Source organism: Pongo pygmaeus, chromosome 19 (genome assembly GCF_028885625.2).
Source record: "Pongo pygmaeus isolate AG05252 chromosome 19, NHGRI_mPonPyg2-v2.0_pri, whole genome shotgun sequence".
In the NCBI taxonomy this organism is placed as follows: Eukaryota; Metazoa; Chordata; class Mammalia; order Primates; family Hominidae; genus Pongo; species Pongo pygmaeus.
In genome coordinates this window covers 73,853,073-73,871,559 of record NC_072392.2, presented here as the reverse complement: position 1 = coordinate 73,871,559, position 18,487 = coordinate 73,853,073, and the positions used below count along the sequence as shown (strand labels likewise).

The window sequence follows — 18,487 nt, the reverse complement described above, 5'->3', positions numbered from 1 at the left end:
AGAGGGTATAGGAGAATAAATAAAAGAAATGATGATTAGAGATGTGCAGTGATGTTTGGGAGGTCAATTTCAGTAAAATAGCGGGACCACAATTCAGAAATAAGTTAAGAGGTGAAAAGTACAAGAAGCAATGCAGAAAAGTGCTATGGAAATGGACAGCCAACAGAAGGAATGCAGAAATATGAGCAATCTAGAGATAGAAAGGGAATATAGAGACCACAGTCTAGACCCTTCACTTTACAGATGTGGAAACTGAGGCCCGAGGAGGTGACCAATTCCTTTACTTAACCTGGTTAGCAATGGAACTTAGACAGAAAACCTGCACAGATGAAATGGTAATTCAGGAAGGATAAGGATCAAAGGAACACTTTCTGTCTCCAAAGAAGATTCCCTTTAATGCCTCAGTTTTCCTTTAGGACCTCCCCTCCTTTTTCTGGTACCATGGACACACGGTCTTGAAATTATTTTCAACATATCTGATAGAAAACTATGACTATGATACTTCATTGCTGAAAAAAATGCAATGCTGATTTGGGCCAGGGAAAGAGAAATCTGTCTATCATACTTTTTTATTCTTATAGGTATTATGCATTCCTGAAGCCTGGAAGACAGGAAGAGTTACTCATACTAAATTTGAAATGCATCACTATAATAATCCTGATAGTACTCCACCCTGTCCAACTCCAGAGATAACAAATAACCCTACAATAACTATCCACCTACAGAAATGGACACAGTATGGTAAAGCCATTCATTAAAAAAAAATCACCCCATTATGGATAATTCACAATGAGCTGGCAAACATCATTTGGCTATGAGCAAAGCTCATCAAGAAACACCCTAATAATGTATATATAAAGGCAAACCAAGCTGTTTGAGTAGGCCGTTCACCATTAGAGCATCACTGCAGAAACAAAGGCTCCAGCCTCCGGACACCATGTCTATGCGCTTTTCTTCTACCTCCAGGAGACTTGGCTCTTGCGGGGGCACTGGCTCTGTGAGGCTGTCTAGTGGGGGAGCAGGCTTTGGGGCTGGAAACACATGCAGTGTGCCAGGCATTGGAAGTGGCTTCTCCTGTGCTTTTGGGGGCAGCTCATCTGCAGGAGGCTATGGCGGAGGTCTGGGCGGGGGAAGTGCTTCCTGTGCTGCCTTCACAGGGAATGAGCACGGCCTCCTCTCTGGCAATGAGAAGGTGACCATGCAGAACCTCAACGACCGCTTGGCCTCCTACCTGGAGAATGTTCGAGCCCTAGAGGAGGCCAACGCTGACTTGGAGCAGAAGATCAAGGGGTGGTATGAGAAATTTGGACCTGGTTCTTGCCGTGGCCTTGATCATGATTACAGCAGATATTTCCCAATTATTGATGAACTTAAGAACCAGGTAAGAAACGCCATGGCGTGAGTGTTAGCACTCCTGAGAGTGTTTAGCCACTCACAGATGCACAAATGTATAAGCTATCACAATAACAGGGCTTTGCCCTCAGCTTCTAAATTTTAGGAGTTGATTTTCAATATTAAAAATAATTTCTAATAAATTCTAATATTTGAACGTGGCACATCCATCATGTGGTATTAGGTATGTGCGTATGCTTTTGGTAATATTAAAATATCAAAAGCTGCCCAATGTCTCCAGTTATATATTTATAGACTTTCCCATAGAAAGAGCTTTTTTTAATGGTTGGGGTGGGAAATAAAAGAGACCATACCTGGCCGGGCACAGTGGTTCATGCCTGTAATCCCAGCACTTTGGGAGGCCAAGGCAGGTGGATCACTTGAGATTAGGGGTTCAAGACCAGCCTGGCCAACATGGTGAAACCCTGTTTCTACTAAAACTACAAAAATTAGCTGAGCGTGGTGGCACATGCCTGTAATCCCAGCTACTTGGGAGGCTGAGGCACGAGAATCACTTGAATCTGGGAGGTGGAGGTTGCAGTGAGCCAAGATCGTGCCACTGCACTCCAGCCTGGGCAACAAAGCCAGACTCGGTCTCAAAAAAAAAAAAAGAGAGAGAGAGACCATACTTAAATTACCCATCTTCAAAAGAATTGTCTGATTATTAGAGACAGATGCCAGAAATATTACTATAATTTCATGTGTAATTTTATTTCAAGGAACTTTGAAATGCATCTTAAATATTTCCTCAATCTTAACTAACTTTTCATTTGTCAGATAATTTCTGCAACTACCAGTAATGCCCATGTTGTCCTGCAAAATGATAATGCAAGACTAACAGCTGATGACTTCAGACTAAAGTAAGTAGAGCTGAAGATAAACAGGAAAAAAAAGTTGTCTAAGCATTTTTTCTCCTTTATTCTTCTAAGTTATTTGAGGTTGTCTCAAGTCTTTGTTCTTGTTTATTCAGGTATTTGTTTTAAACAAAATGCCTGTTAGAATGAGTAACTAGCTGAGCAACAAATTTTACTTGGGAAATTTGGGTACTAACAAAAACGAGGGTCAAAGTCATATGAGAAAGAATTTTGGCTATTCCCATTCTCTTGCTTCAGTGAAATGTATTTATTGCATGATAGATGACCTAACTGAAGTTTTTTTGTTGTTTTTTTTGTTTGTTTGTTTGTTTTTTTGAGACGGAGTCTCGCTCTGTCGCCCAGGCTGGAGTGCAGTGGCGAAATCTCGGCTCACTGCAAGCTCCGCCTCCTGGGTTCACACCATTCTCCTGCCTCAGCCTCCCGAGTAGCTGGAACTACAGGCGCCCACCACCGCGCCTGGCTAATTTTTTGTATTTTTTTTAGTAGAGACGGGGTTTCACCGTGATCTCGATCTCCTGACCTCGTGATCCGCCCGCCTCGGCCTCCCAAAGTGCTGGGATTACAGGCATGAGCCACCACGCCCGGCCTGAAATTTTAAGTATTATCTTAGTAGTTTTACCTCAAAGCTTAGTCTGAGTTGTATGATGATCTAAAAAGTGATGTGCCATGTCTAATGACTAATGATGAAACTTCCAAATACTTTTCTAAGGTTTGAAAACGAGCTAGCGCTTCACCAGAGCGTTGAGGCGGACATCAATGGTTTGCGCAGAGTCCTGGATGAGCTGACCTTGTGCAGAACGGACCTGGAGATCCAGCTGGAAACTCTCAGTGAGGAGCTCGCTTACCTCAAGAAGAATCATGAGGAGGTAGAAGCTCCACCCGGCTGGCTCTCACAATCGCCTCCCTCCCAAATTTTAAAACTAATTTCAGATGATAAATATAATATCTTAAATTAACATTCAAGAAGGAACCTGTCAGTTTCTCCATAAGGCTTAGATTGTTTGAGACGCTTCTATTCATCCTTCTCAAAAGAAACAAACCTCCCAAAAAGTTTCTAACCCTATAGATTTTGTCCATCTGACTCCTTTAAAAATATTCAGGCCGGACGCGGTGGCTCATGCCTATAATCCCAACACTGTAGGAGACTCAGAATGGAGGATCGCTTGAGGCCAGGAGTTCGAGGCTGCAGTGAGCCATAATTGCACCACTGCATTTCAGCCTAAGCATCAGAGCGAGACCCTAACTCAAAAAATGCAATAAATAAAATATTCAGATCCTAATTCCGTTAAACAAATATCTTTCAGGAAATGAAAGCTCTTCAGTGCGCGGCTGGAGGCAACGTGAACGTGGAGATGAACGCGGCCCCCGGGGTAGACCTCACGGTTCTGCTGAACAATATGCGAGCTGAATACGAAGCCCTTGCAGAGCAGAACCGCAGGGACGCGGAGGCCTGGTTCAACGAAAAGGTAAAACCACGCTTGGGTGCGCTCCCGGGACCCCGGGCGCGGACTCAGCCCCAGCGCCCTAACGCGGCCCCTGCCGTTCCAGAGCGCCTCGCTGCAGCAGCAGATCTCTGACGACGCTGGCGCCACCACCTCAGCCCGGAATGAGCTTACCGAGATGAAACGCACTCTTCAAACCCTTGAGATTGAACTTCAGTCCCTCTTAGCAACGGTAAGCGAAAAGTTACGAAACAGATTTGCTTTAGAAATTGAGAAAAAAATAATCTAAGATAATTTTCTTCCAACATAATTACATATTTTAGTTTTTAACCATTAATTACAGTGCTTGACATAAGACACATTTGCATTTTGCACATGACAATCCTCTTTGCCTACAAAGTATAGCTGGATGCCAATAATTATGAAATATTAAAAATTAGCAAATACAGTCAAGATACTGGAAAAAGAAAATCGTTTTGACTTTGAATCTTCTATCATAAGTCAAAATATCAAAAACTACTCATATGTGGAAGCTAAAAAAGTTGATCTCAGAAGTAGAGAGTGGGATAAGTGCTTACTAGAGCCTGGGAAGGGGATGGGGGGATAGGAAGAGGTTGGTTAAAGGATACAAAATTACAGCGAAATAGGAAGAATCAGTTCAAGTGTTCTATAGTACTGTAGAATGACTACAGTTAAGAATAATTTATTCTATAATTTCAAATAGTTCAAAGAGAGGATTTTGAATGTTCCCAACACACACAAAAAAGATAAATGTTTGGGACATTGGATATGCTAATTGCCCTGATTCTATCACTACACATTGTGTGTTTTGAAATATAATTATGGAACCCCATAAATAATACAATTCTTATGTGCCCATTTAAAAAAAAAGAAAAAATCCTACTGCTTAAAGAGAGCAAAAATACATTTGCACCACTCCTAGCTTCATCTAGCATTCCTTTTGGCCACTCAATTAAGAGCACTTACAAGTTCCTTTGTAAGTGGCATAGACAGAGGAAAAGTCGAGGCATGAAGGCTGACTATAAAACTAAACATGTGTAATGATAATCATAACTGCTTTCATTAAGGGTTTGCCCAGCACTTCCGCCCACATGTGAGTCCACAACAACCCTGGGGCACGGGCAGGGCAGACGTTATAACTCATGTCATTATTTCCAAAAGAGGATTCTGAGATTCGAAGAGGTTAAGCAATTCCCACAGTCCCACAGTTGGGTATGAAGGAATCCAGAAGTTCTCTCCAAATTTTCTAACTCCCAAGTCTATACTTTTCCCACTATGGCTAGTAAACCACCAGAGTTTATCCACAGATGAGGCTATGAATGTATATAAAATCAAGGCTTTATATAAAAAATACTTGCAGGTGAAAGGATAAGACACTCTCATCTTCATTCCATGTAAAATTGCAGTGAGTGTTCCCTCTGAGTATCTCTGTAAACCCATTCAGATTCACAAGCCAATGAATTGAACTACTGTATTTAAAGTCTAAGAAGGTAATTATTTTCTGTGGTTTATTCTACTCATGGAACATTTATGCAGTTCACTGCAGGATGACTTTTTAATAGAAGAGCTACAATCCTCATGAGACAAGACTGTCACATGGCTAGAAATGAGTAGCAAAGTATAGGCGGACTTCTAGTTGTGGGTAAAGTAGCAAATTGTGCCAAACTCTACAAGCACAGGCTATATTGGTGCAGGGGAGGGATCTTTCAGTCTGTGCCCTATGAAGAGACAATTTCATCTTTTTTAGCACACCTGGGCATCTGAAGGACATTCAGCACCAGCTTTGTCATTCTCAAATAGAAAAGTAGTATGACATTTAATAAAGGCAACAATTAATATTGAACAAGTGAAATCTTTTGGGTAAATATAGTTATTTGCATGATGTAAGGATAATTCTCTTAATTATCTCTTAAATGCTTTGGCTTATTCTAAAACACTGTGACCTTTTCTATTAAACCATGTCTTACCAAACTACAGAAACACTCCCTGGAGTGCTCCTTGACAGAGACCGAGAGCAACTACTGTGCACAGCTGGCGCAGATCCAGGCTCAGATCGGGGCCCTGGAGGAGCAGCTGCACCAGGTCAGAACCGAGACCGAGGGCCAGAAGCTCGAGTATGAGCAGCTCCTTGACATCAAGGTCCACCTGGAAAAAGAAATTGAGACCTACTGCCTCTTGATAGATGGAGAAGATGGGTCAGTATTGCCATCATTGAGAAAACAATTCATTTTTAAGGTTACTAAAGATGATTTGAAATCAAGTACAAAATATCTACGATCTAGATCACGCATAGATAGTACTCTTTTAGTGTTATTTCAGAATGCAGTGAATTCCCACCTTAAATCATTATTTTTCAGTTTCCTCAGTAAAACAGAATGAAATAATTAATATAAGCGCTCTATACTTTTACAGCTCCTGTTCTAAATCAAAAGGCTATGGAGGCACAGGAAATCAGACAAAAGGTAAACAAAAGCGGTGTTAGGCATTCAGTGTTTATTTGTATGTGTTTCAAATGATCTTTTATTTCCTATTTATGAATTTGATAAATTCTAAACAGTTTATATGTGGCATTTTAGATTCATCTAAAACCACCATTGTCAAAACAGTTGTTGAAGAAATAGATCCTCGTGGCAAAGTTCTCTCATCCAGAGTTCACACCGTGGAAGAGAAATCCACCAAAGTCAACAACAAGAATGAACAGAGGGTGCCTTCCTGAACTCCAGCCTCTGAGACAGAATGGCCCCCAAATTAAAATACCAAAATGAAGCTAGTTTCCTGGATAAGGGTCCCCTTATTTTTCTGCTTCCAATGAATTAAGACAAGTTATTTTTAGAATAGTACCATTTCTTTGGCTTTTTCTCTATGGTGGTGTTTCAATAAAAGTTCTTCCTGTTGCAAGTCATCTTCCCTGGTTCTGGCCAATCTTTGCATTTTAGATATACCCTCCCCAATGGGAGCTGAATTTTCTCTTTAATTTCTTCTGTTTAATTCAACGGTCTTCACAAGTTGGAAGTAAGTTTAACGTGAAAACTAGTTGGAGTCTTTTTGACTTCTCTGTAAAATTTTGTCTCCCTTGTCTCAGTACGAAAAGTACTTACTGAGAACACACTATGTGCCAGATAACGAGGATAAAACAGTTAATAAGATCCAGTCCCTGAGGTCAATATGCTCATAGACGTAGAAATAAGAAACTGAAGAATCAGAAACAAACTTAAACATAAAGGAAAGGCTATAAGTAGTGATATTTGAAGGTAGAAGGGGAAAAATTTTGAGGGCTGTGAGGACAAGGATAAGAGGAGAATTCCAGCAGGAATCTTATTCATAATCTTGATCACTCCACCATAAGGGTAGGAATTCACAGGTTCTCTCCTTCGTTTTTGCCGTCCAAGACTGCAGAGCCATGTGGCGCTCAAGTCAAAGGTAACTTTTAGTGCAATAATTTCAGCACCTACCATTAATGAATCTATTTCAAGGCTGGGAGTGGGAGGAGGTTAAACTCAGCAGAAAACCCTCCGGAGGTTTATTTGTGGGTGAGAGATTTGGCTCCCCCTCACCAATCCCGTAACAGAAACAGCCTGTTTTTCTCTGGAACCAGTGTCCTATTACTGAACTCTGTAGAATCGGCTCAGCACAGTTGAAACAGTCACTTTCAAGCTGTCTTTCCTCCTCTTTTTCCCACTCATGTAATAATACCTAAGCGAATGTAAGGCAGATACCCTCTCACTTAACTTTTTAATTAACCAGTCCTCACATCATATACCCTCATATCAAAATTAGGAAAAGGAAACATCCTACTACGTAAGAGTTGAAAAGTTACATTCACGCAAAAACCTGTGCACAGATGTTTATAGCAGCTTTATTCGTAATTGCCAAAACTTGGAAGCAACCAAGATGTCCTCTTGGTTGACGAATGAATAAATAACTGTGGTACCTCTAGACAACAGAATATTATTTAGTGCTAAAAAGCTATGAGCTATTAAGCCATGAAAAGACACAGAGGAACCTTAAATGGGTATTACTAAGTGAAAGAAGCCAATCTGAAAAGGCTACATACTGTATGACCCCAACTATATGACATTCTGTACAAGGCGAAACTATGGAGATAGTAAAAAGATAAGTGGCTGCCAGAAATTGGAGGGGAGGGATGCACAGGCAGAACACAGAGGATTTTTAAGGCTGTGAAAATACTCTGGATAATACCATAAGAATGGATACGTGTCATTATACATTTTCCAAACCCGTAGAATGTACAACACTAAGAGTAAACGGTAATACTAAAAAGTCTTTAATTTTTTTTTTTTTTTTTTTTTTTTGAGACAGTCTCGCTCTGTCGCCGAGGCTGGAGTGCAGTGGCGCCATCTTGGCTCACTGCAAGCTCCACCTCCTGGGTTCAAGCCATTCTCCTACCTCAGCCTCCCGAGTAGCTGGGACTACAGGCGCCCGCCATCACGCCCGTCTAATTTTTTTGTATTTTCAGTAGAGACAGGGTTTCACCATGTTAGCCAGGATGGTCTCGATTTCCTGACCTTGTGATCCACCTGCCTCGGCCTCCCAAAGTGCTGGGATTACAGGCGTGAGCCACCAAATACTTAGCTCAGATTTCACAGTATTTGAAACGCCTGACCACCAACTCACCATAACTCAGGAAATAAATTCTTTCTGCTAAAACCAGGCCGATATTCAAGACCTTTAAATATGACTTCCAGGAAAGAGTCAATAATAGTTGATAACCAGCACTTACTAGGTGCTAGACTCTGTTCTAAGCATCATTTATTCCTCACAACAACCCTATGAGGTAGGTACTGTTATCATCCTCGTTTTACAGATAAAGAAACTGAGGCAGAGACTGGTTGAGTAATTTGCCCAAGATCAAACAGCTAATAACATGAAGTACTGAAATACGTAAACCACACAGAATGGCTCAGAGTCTGGTGCTTCACCACGACATAATACCATGCTAGTGAGAACCTTATGACTCCACCTTCCCTATAACAAGAGAAGGGATAAAGAAACTACGTGCATGCTCACTCCAGTCGGTCTGAGATTAGCAGAGACATCAGTATCTCCTTCTTCCCAAAACAAACCAGGGAAGCCATTTTGTGAGAGGACTTAGTATACCAGAATCTGATTCTCAGAAAAAAAAAAAAAAAAAAAAACAACTAGGAATCTAGTGACAAAACAAACCTCATTCAAGCTCAAGAAAAATGGTTATCTAACAGAAATATAGAATGTGAATTTTAAACAACAGCGTACTTGAAACTAAACAATAAATGTATCGGGGGGAAATTAGCATATGATAATTAGCATAAGATAATGTAATGAAAAACTTTATCCTGAAATAAGGAGACAGCAACACTGCATAAAGCTTAATTCGATTTATTTTGAATATCTAAAATACGTATGCACATCATGTAATGTTCTACTACCTAGTAGATTATCAAGAAATGATCTATTATGTACATCCATTCTTGCCATGGATAAAAGAATCAATCCCGGGGAAGAAATGTACAGACTGAAGTGGTCCAGAGAATTTGTTAAATCTATCTCCACTTCCAGAAAGAACTACAGCATACCTAAATTTTTAAAATAAGTATTAGTTTAGAGGAAAATCTATAATTAAAATAATTTAAAAGACCTACTCACATGAGTAAATAGGCAAACACATTTCAAGAAGGAGTTAAGCATCATATATTCCAGTCCTGCTTTGATATAGAAATGCTTTGTAATCTGTGTGGCCACTTAGCTTCAGAGACAACTCATCTCCAAAATGGTCCTAATAATATGTGTTTAACTTGTTTCACAAAAGATAATTTGTAGTTATAAAGTATCTAGAGATAAATAGATTATGTTAATAATACTTTGAAATCTCATAATAACTCACCTAAGAAACTCAAGCCTTATAAGCCATTAAACTGACAATATTCTCTGTTTTTCTTGTTTTATTCCTGGGAAAAATGAGCAAAAGATTAAAAATTTGACCAGGTCACAACAAAATCAGTAAAAAGTCTCTAAACAGGAACTGTATCTAGGTTATCATGCACTGTTCTAAACATAAGCTGATGGTCCAGTTAATAGCTTTGTATTTATTATTTATTTTTAAATATTTTTGATTTAGAAAATCCATGCAGTCCACTAAATGTTCCATACGTTTTAGTGACAGTAATGTTGGATGTTTTCCAAAGGATTCACTATCCACAACATTGAAAAATATCATTCAGAAAAAAATTACTGTTTCAAAACTAAACCCATAATTAGTTAACCAATCAATTTGTATCATTATAGGTGATAGAGACCTGACCCTGTCTGACATGTCCACTTTATTATAATAATTTAAATAGTTAACATTTAAAAATGTTTGTGCCTTTCAAACTGTCTTATCATCATTCATGATTGGAACTGCTCAACATTCATTTGAGACTCTTTGATGCTATTATTTTCATTTGCCCAGTAGGGAAATGATCCAAGCCTGGATAACTTCCCAAGAGCATCAAGGCAAGAGAATAAAGAGTACTTCCCTGTGACAACTTATCTTGTCTCTAGGGTACCATAAGTACTGGTTTTCTAGGTAATGATGAAAACACCTCCCTCCTTATGTATTTTACTCCTTGCTAATCAATATGATGCTCACTTCTCAAAATAATTCCTAATGTCTTAAATACATATATTTAAACTAAAAGACAGTAAACACTATTTAGGGGTAGGGAAGTGAACAATTTGGAGACTGTTAGTTGAATTGATGTCCTGCTCCTGGACCGAACCAAGAAATCTCAATCAAATTAATTCTCCACCATCATCACATATTCATGAATTATATTGAAATTAATAATAAGCAGGACTGCAGGATTTCTATTACTTCAGTTTTCAATTCAAGAAATGGTAGATTTCTTTTAAAATCTCCCACTACCAAAAGATCAATAGATGCTGAGATTTTCTGGTTTCAGTAAGAAGGAAGACACACACCCAGACACCCAGGGCAGTGGCTCACACCTGTAATGCTGGCTGCAGGAGGCTGAGCTGGGTGCTGAGGCTGAGGATCACTGGAGCCAGGAGTTCGAGACCAGCCTGGGAAACACAGCGAGACCACATCTCTTTAAAAAAAGGAAAAAAGAAAAATAAAAGAAACAAAGGAAGGAAGAAAGGAAGCACTCAATGAAGTGGGAATACTAGAAATACTCTATGAGCATTAACAGGACAAAAGTAGGAGACATTTCTCATTGGAATTATTAATTCTTTGTTATATGTGGCAGGGGGAGAATCTAGATTCTATTAATATTCCAGTGGCCAAAAAGATGCACATTTAGTCATATTTAATTTTGGCCTTTGAGGCTATATGATTTAGTTTTACTTCACCTGGCACCATTTTTATATATAAAAAATATCCTTGGGGCACCTTTCCACCTACAGACTGGACGCTGTTAAAAATCACCCAATTGTGAAAAACAACAATTAGGATGCAAGTAAATTTTATTACAGACTGGCATAGTCAAGACTGAAATGACCCAGTGAATCCTATAAAAGGCCAAGGGAGCTAACGAGTGTGGAAGGTGAACCCTGGCTTTGCTCCTCTTTCTGGGAAGGGGTTGCCCGGCTGTGCTGCCACCATGTCTTTTCGACTTTCTGGTGGATCCAGGCGGATCTGCTCGCGAACTGGGTCTGGTAGGCTGTCCGGTGGAGGAACAGGCTTCGTGGCTGGGAATGTGTGTGTTGGATCGGGAGCAGGAAGCAGCTTTTCTTGTACTCTTGGGGGCATCTCTTCTGGAGGAAGCTTCTGCAATAGCAGTGGAGGGTTGGGAAGTGGTGCCTGTGCTGGTTTTCTTGGCAATGAGCACAGCCTCCTCTCTGGGAATGAAAAGGTGACCATGCAGAATCTCAACGACCGCCTGGCATCCTACCTGGACCATGTGCATGCTCTGGAGGAGGCCAACGCAGACCTGGAGCAGAAGATCAAGGGCTGGTACGAGAAATGTGAGCCTGGCTCTTCCCGGGGACACGATCATGACTATAGCAGATACTTCTCAGTCACAGAAGATCTTAAAAGGCAGGTAAGAAATAGGGATTTGCATACTTTTACTACAGACTTTGTGTGTGGATAATTTAAAGAAGAGAAACTATAAAATGTGCTTAACAAATTTATGTGATGTAAGATTTGTTCACTCGGTATTTCCAGTGCTAAGCACAGTACCTGGCAATAAAATCTTGTAGAATTAAATCATGAAAAAGAAATCATTTCAAAACAGATATATTCACTTCGTTTTTCATATATTTAGCTCATACCATTTGATCAAAAGTAATAAAAGTATCTATGTGGCTCTTAAGCTCTGGATGCTTATTATCTGAAGAAAATCCAGATTTCTTTAACATAGAAAAAAGATACTAAAACAGATGTTTGACAGATTAAGAAGATATAAAATCACACTGAGGTCTGGAGCCTCCTTTGACTTTTGGTGATTAACATTTTTCACAATCTTCCCTATTTAGATTATTTCTGCAACCATCTGCAATGCCAGCATTGTTCTACAAAATGACAATGCCAGACTGACCGCTGATGACTTCAGGCTGAAGTAGGTGAAAACAAACTGATTAATTATATTAATAAAAGTTAAAATATTACAATTGGATTAAGGAATATAATTTTGCTTTGAAAACCAAAATGTTTTTCTAAAGCCAGACTAGATCAATAAAGAAATTGAATTAAATAAGCCCTTATAAAAAGATCTATCATGGTTGGATGCAGTAGCTCATGCCTATAATCCCAGCACCTTGGGAGGCTGAGGCAGGCAGATCACTTGAGGTCAGGAGTTCAAGACCAGCCTGGCCAACGTGGCAAGACCCTGTCTCTACTAAAAGTACACACACAAAAAAACAGTCAGGCATGGTGGCTCACTCCTGTAATCCCAGCTACTCGGGAGGCTGAGACACGAGAATCACTTGAACCCGGAAGGTGGAGGTTGCAGTGAGCTAAGATGGGGCCACTGCACTTCAGCCTGGGTGACAGAGTGAGACTGTCTCAAAAACAAACAACAACAAAAAAAGAGCTATTACATATTTTTTAAAATCTAAAATCTAGCAATATTTTATTTAATTGTTAAGCACATTGGATGGCAAAAATCAACTCTGAAGAAATAACATCCCCAAAATACAATTCATGAATTGTTAGGTATCTCAAACCATTTTAGCAGTTTGCCATTGCAAGAAGCTTCAGAAGTATGTACAGAACATCATATCTTTCAGCATACAAAATATCTTAAAAAGTTGTGCTTTGCACCTGCCTACGATGACAACTCTCAGGTGCCTTACTAATCTTTCAGGTATGAAAATGAGCTGGCTCTGCACCACAGTGTTGAGGCCGACACCAATGGTCTTCACAGAGTGTTGGATGAGCTGACCCTTTGTACAACTGACCTGGAGATACAGTGTGAGACTCTCAGTGAGGAATTGACCTACCTCAAAAAAAGTCACGAGGAGGTAAGGAAGCCTGCAGAGTGGCTTCATACAGTGTCTAATTTCCTTCTTCAAGTCCACTGTTCATTTCGTAGCAGGGCATGAACATCAATCAAAATCCTCCACTGAGGATGAATACCGATCCCTTTTCTAGGAAATGGAAGTCTTGCAATGTACAGCTGGGGGGAACGTGAACGTGGAGATGAATGCAACCCCAGGAGTGGACCTAACTGTCCTGTTGAACAACATGAGGGCTGAGTATGAGGACTTGGCTGAGCAGAACCGCAAAGACGCTGAAGCCTGGTTCAACGAGAGGGTAGGTCTATGGCAAATTACAAAGGGCTTGCTCAGGAGACAATCAGGCCAGTCACTAACCCTTTCGACAATTACACTTCAGAGTGCAACGCTGCAACAACAGATTTCCGATCATGAGGGAGCAGCCACAGCAGCCAGAAATGAGCTGACCGAATTAAAACGCAATCTGCAAACCCTGGAAATAGAACTTCAGTCCCTCATGGCTGTGGTACGTAGGAATCGCCATTGAATTGAATATATGTGTGAATATGTATAAGTCAATACAGATATAAAAATACATATAACACCAAATACGTATAACCATTTACATATGACTAAAAGTATAAAATATATTAAATATCAAGAATTCTGTCCCTAAACTCACCAATTCCAAAACTTGAAAAATGCCTTTTTACAATAGAGGAATTTTTTTAAATCTTGCAAATGTTGATTTTCAATTGAAAATATTCAGACCTTATACAAATAATTATTTCTACCTTGAGAATATTTAAAATATGACCATGCCGGCCAAGCACAGTGGCTCACGCCTGTAATCCCAGCACTTTGAGAGGCCAAGGCAGGTGGATAACTTGAGGTCAGGAATTCAAGACCAGCCAGGTCAACATGGTGAAACCCCATCTCTACTAAAAATATAAAAATTAGCTGGGTGTGGTGGCATGCACCTGTAATCCCACATACTCAGGAGGCTGAGGCAGGAGAATCACTTGAACCTAGGAAGACAGGCTGCAGTGAGCCAAGATCATGCCACTGCACTCAACCTGACTGACAGAGCAAGACACCGTCTCAAAAAAATAAATAAAATAATATAAGATGACCATGCCGTTTCTCTTTTACACATTCAAGCTTCACTTTGCTTGTCTTTCAGAAACATTCCTATGAATGCTCCTTGGCTGAGACTGAAGGAAATTACTGCAATCAACTCCAGCAAATTCAGGATCAGATAGGGGTGATGGAGGAACAACTGCAACAGATTCGAACAGAAACAGAAGGCCAGAAGCTGGAGTATGAACAGCTTCTTGATGTAAAAATGTTTTTAGAAAAAGAAATTGAAATTTATTGCAACTTACTAGATGGAGAAGAAAGGTAAAAATTAACTTGCAAAAAAAAAAAAAACCTCACATTAACTAGGTTTTCTCACAGTATAGGTATGCCAATATTGCATCCTAGAATTTCCTACTCTGGAGATAATACATATTTTTCCTCAGGAATGTATATTATTGCAGCCAAGTGAAATTAAAACATGCAGAAATTTGAAAATCAAATTTCTAAGTATGCAAAATGTTTGTATGTATAATATATAAAGGACATTTAAATATAGAATATTTAACAATTCCAGTACTCCAATTCAAGGGGAAAATTGCTTTCTGTGATTTAGTGTGTAAGCACATTTCTTATAAATAACTCACTCTTTTTTCTTATCACTTCACTAGTTACCCCACATGTACCTTGTATTAAAGATGAGCAATGAAGATATAGGAAGAATTAATTGGAGAGGCACCATAGTTTCTTAGTCAATAGCAACAGCCCTGGAATTGCAGCCCTGGCTGTGAATCAAATACTGAGTGAATTATGAGCACATTGTTTAACCTTTTCAAATGCAGTTTCCTCATTGATGAAATTGTGATAAAGCCAAAACCATACTTATAACAAATCTCAACTATAATGTCTCACTACGTAGGTAAAGAGCTTGTGACAGTGGCATACACTGAAAAGGTATTTGGTAATCACTGCCTATTACTAAATGCTTGCCCATGGCCGCATAGTGAGGAGGTAACGTCTTGCACACTCCAAGGTCCATCAGCCCTCTGCAGCCTATTCTCACATGAACCCAACAGTGATTGCTCCCTCCTCAGAACAAAGCACTCATTACACCACTCACTTTTCACTTAATTTACAGCACTTTTCATGTTATAGGTAACTTTTTGCATGTGTATACTTTATTTCCAACTGTAAAAACTGTGTCTTGGTTCTATATTTTCTGCAGCACCTAGCCCAGCAACACCTTCTTCATGGTAGGCACTCCAAACACATTCATTGGCCAGTTGATTGAAAAGTCAGAGTGAGAAATATTGCTAGATGAAAGAGGTAATTTCTGGTCATGAGAAAATTTCTATTCATAAACATCCGTTTAATCTCTTCTTTCACTATGTTGAAGTCATGAAAAGCTTATTAATGTCCTTTAAATATATAAGGAATTTGAATCTTATTGAAACTAGAATTCCAAAACTCTTATTTCCAATTTAGAGGTATTTATAAGCTCACTAAGGAAAGAAAAAAAAATGCAATAATTTACTCTTCTCTTCACAGAAAAAGCAAATCCACATGTTACAAATCAAAAGGATACAGGCCTGTGAATTCTGGAAATCAAGCCAAAGGTATAGACAGATTTTTTTTACCTGGCGTAACTCCTTAAACTCCATCAATTGTGTTAACTAAGTTACTTATTTTTTAACTAAATAAAATTTGTTTTTAAGTTTATTTTTGGTGAATAAAGGGATGAGGGGTCATTATGATAGTTCTTAATGTTTGTATTTTATATTCCTGTAGATCAACAGATGTGGTCAAATTATGAAATTACTGAAATTAGGAATTAATCCCACAACATATTTCTTACCTGGAGTGCATTATCTTTCATAGTTTCAATACTTTGATAAAAGAGCTACTTTATCTTAAACCACAAAAATAGGGCAAGTTGGTATTTAAAAGAAGACAACATTACTTGCAGCCAGCCTTTACTGCCTGATACTTAGATTGTTTTAATCCATGTTTCATTTATGTTTTCAAACGCCCATTGCTCTAAAAGCAGTGGCAAATATAAGAGAGATAGTCCAGGCTCTTGCTAAACACTGACTTCAAACACAGTATTATATATCAATTTACTGCAAACTTGCAAAAAACATTTTTAAAAAGGAAACATTTTTTAAAAGGTGCAGTGGTTCATGCTTGTAATCCCAGCACTTTGGGAGGCCAAGGCAGGTGGATCACTTGAGGTCAGGAGTTCAGGACCAGCCTGGTCAACATGGTGAAACTCCATCTCTACTAAGAATACAAAAATTAGCCAGGCATGGTGGCAGGCACCTGTAATCCCAGCTACTCAGGAGACTGAGGCTGAAGAATCACTTGAACCCGGGAGGCAGAGGCTGCAGTGAGCCGAGATCGTGCCACTGCACTCCAGCCTGGGTGACAGAGCGAGACTCCTTCTCAAAAAAACAAACAAACAAAAAGCATACCTATTATGGCTACTTTTCAACCTGTTAAAAAATGACCACTAATGTTTTATTTATTTTATTTTAGACTCAACAGAAGAAACTATTGTCAAAACAGTGGTTGAGGAACTGGATCAAATTGGCAATGTCCTTTCACTGAGAGTCCACTCAGTTGAAGAAAAGTCCTCTAAAATAAGCAACATTACAGTAGAGCAACGAGTACCTTCTAAAGCACCATAATGAGGAAAAAGTTATTTAGAAAGAAAGAAAGAAAGAGAGAGAGAGAAAGAAAAAGGAAAGAAAGAAAGAAAGAAAGAAAGAAAGAAAGAAAGAAAGAAAGAAAGAAAGAAAGAAAGAAAGCAAGCAAGCAAGCAGGCCTTTGCAAAAATCCTACTGGTCAAATAACCTAAGGAAATTATTCATTTCTGTTCTTAAAGATAAAAGGGCTAGAATTTGTTCTCCTTCTCTTCCTTTTCTCATGTTCTATGCATGTAATCCTTTTCCAGAGTAGAAAAATCCTGCTCTGTCCTTAATTTTAGTTCTTATTTTGGGGGCCTTTTTTGACATTTCATTAAAAATTCTTCTGTTGCAAGTTTTTTTTAATATCTGATTCTTTTTAATTTCTAAAGTTGATCACAATGTGGCAATACTAAGGACCTGCTAATAAAATAATGTGTTTCATTTCATAGTCACAGTTACCTCAATTAATAACAGAATAAGGTGGAAAGAGCACTAGCCCTAATGTCTGGTCCCAAATCTGTCCCTGATTGACTATGTAAATAAGTTGATCTTCTTGTGTTTGAACGTCTATGGACATAAAAGAAGAAGATAATACCCACTGATCACTAGGATTTGTTTACCCTTACAATGCCTAGCCTGGGTGATCAGCAAATGTTTGCTGTAAAATCTGAACCTGGAAAGCTGTTTTTCCATTTTCCAGCACATGCATCTATCTCTCTGCCCCTACCATGGTAATGACTAAGCAAATTTAGAACTCAAGCCTAGGGGTGGTTCTAAATCTTGCTCATATTCTCCTGCACACAAAATTCTGCCTGACATCCTTACTAAATTATTTTGGAAAGTGCAACTGGGATTGGAAAGCAGCAAAGTTCTAGGCTAAAGAGGTTTTTTTCATTTGGAGCAGAATGAGGCAGTGACCTCTATAATCACTTGGATTTCCAACTTGCATGGCAAGAACAACATTGAAAGGTTTTAATCAACTGGCATATAGACAATGTGGGATTCAAAATGGCTCATGAAGACTGAACTGCACCATTTCAGGGTGCTAAACCCTCTGAGGTTGCATTTTACAAGTCTCATATATAGGCTTGGTCACCGTTATTTCCTGCTTCCACATAAGGTAGTTGACCTTAGCCTGATGACACTTTCTGGAGATGTAGATACAGCTGAAAGTTCCTTTTGTCAGGGTCTTCCTGTGATGAATGGTCCCAACCATGATGACAAAGGCCATATTTCAATGGTATGGAGTTAGATTAAGTCTGGTTAGAAGCACTTTCAATTGCAGAACTATAGTGACAATATCTTACATTTACCGAGTGTGTTTTAACTCACTTTACATGCATTATCCAATTTAATTTTCATAAATGCTTATGAGGTAGGTGTTTTATCATCTTTATTTTATATATGAGGAAAACAGATACTCAGAGATTAAGAAATTTCTCCAGGGCTACAAAGCTGACATGTAGCCGGGCTTAGATGCAAATCCAGATCTCCTCTGCCATGGTGATTTGAGTTCCATTGAACAGAACAAAAATAAGCATAGGAATTCACTGTT

The 18,487-nt window shown here is 39.1% G+C and overlaps 2 protein-coding genes across 2 annotated transcripts; both read left to right on the top strand.

Annotated features, from left to right (window-relative positions):
• The first annotated feature begins 880 nt into the window (after positions 1 to 880).
• On the top strand, positions 881 to 6,632 carry KRT27 (keratin 27). The gene is made up of 8 exons (XM_054457441.1): positions 881 to 1,381; positions 2,170 to 2,252; positions 2,977 to 3,133; positions 3,572 to 3,733; positions 3,816 to 3,941; positions 5,708 to 5,925; positions 6,143 to 6,192; positions 6,307 to 6,632. The coding sequence occupies exons 1-8, from the start codon at positions 938 to 940 to the stop codon at positions 6,444 to 6,446; spliced, it is 1,380 nt and encodes a 459-aa protein (XP_054313416.1). The 5' UTR covers positions 881 to 937; the 3' UTR covers positions 6,447 to 6,632.
• Positions 6,633 to 11,287: 4,655 nt separating this feature from the next.
• Positions 11,288 to 17,284, top strand: KRT26 (keratin 26). The gene is made up of 8 exons (XM_054457823.2): positions 11,288 to 11,772; positions 12,209 to 12,291; positions 13,039 to 13,195; positions 13,326 to 13,487; positions 13,569 to 13,694; positions 14,352 to 14,569; positions 15,794 to 15,861; positions 16,781 to 17,284. Exons 1-8 carry the CDS (start codon positions 11,332 to 11,334, stop codon positions 16,930 to 16,932), a joined length of 1,407 nt encoding a protein of 468 aa, XP_054313798.2. The 5' UTR covers positions 11,288 to 11,331; the 3' UTR covers positions 16,933 to 17,284.
• The last annotated feature ends 1,203 nt before the right edge of the window (positions 17,285 to 18,487 follow it).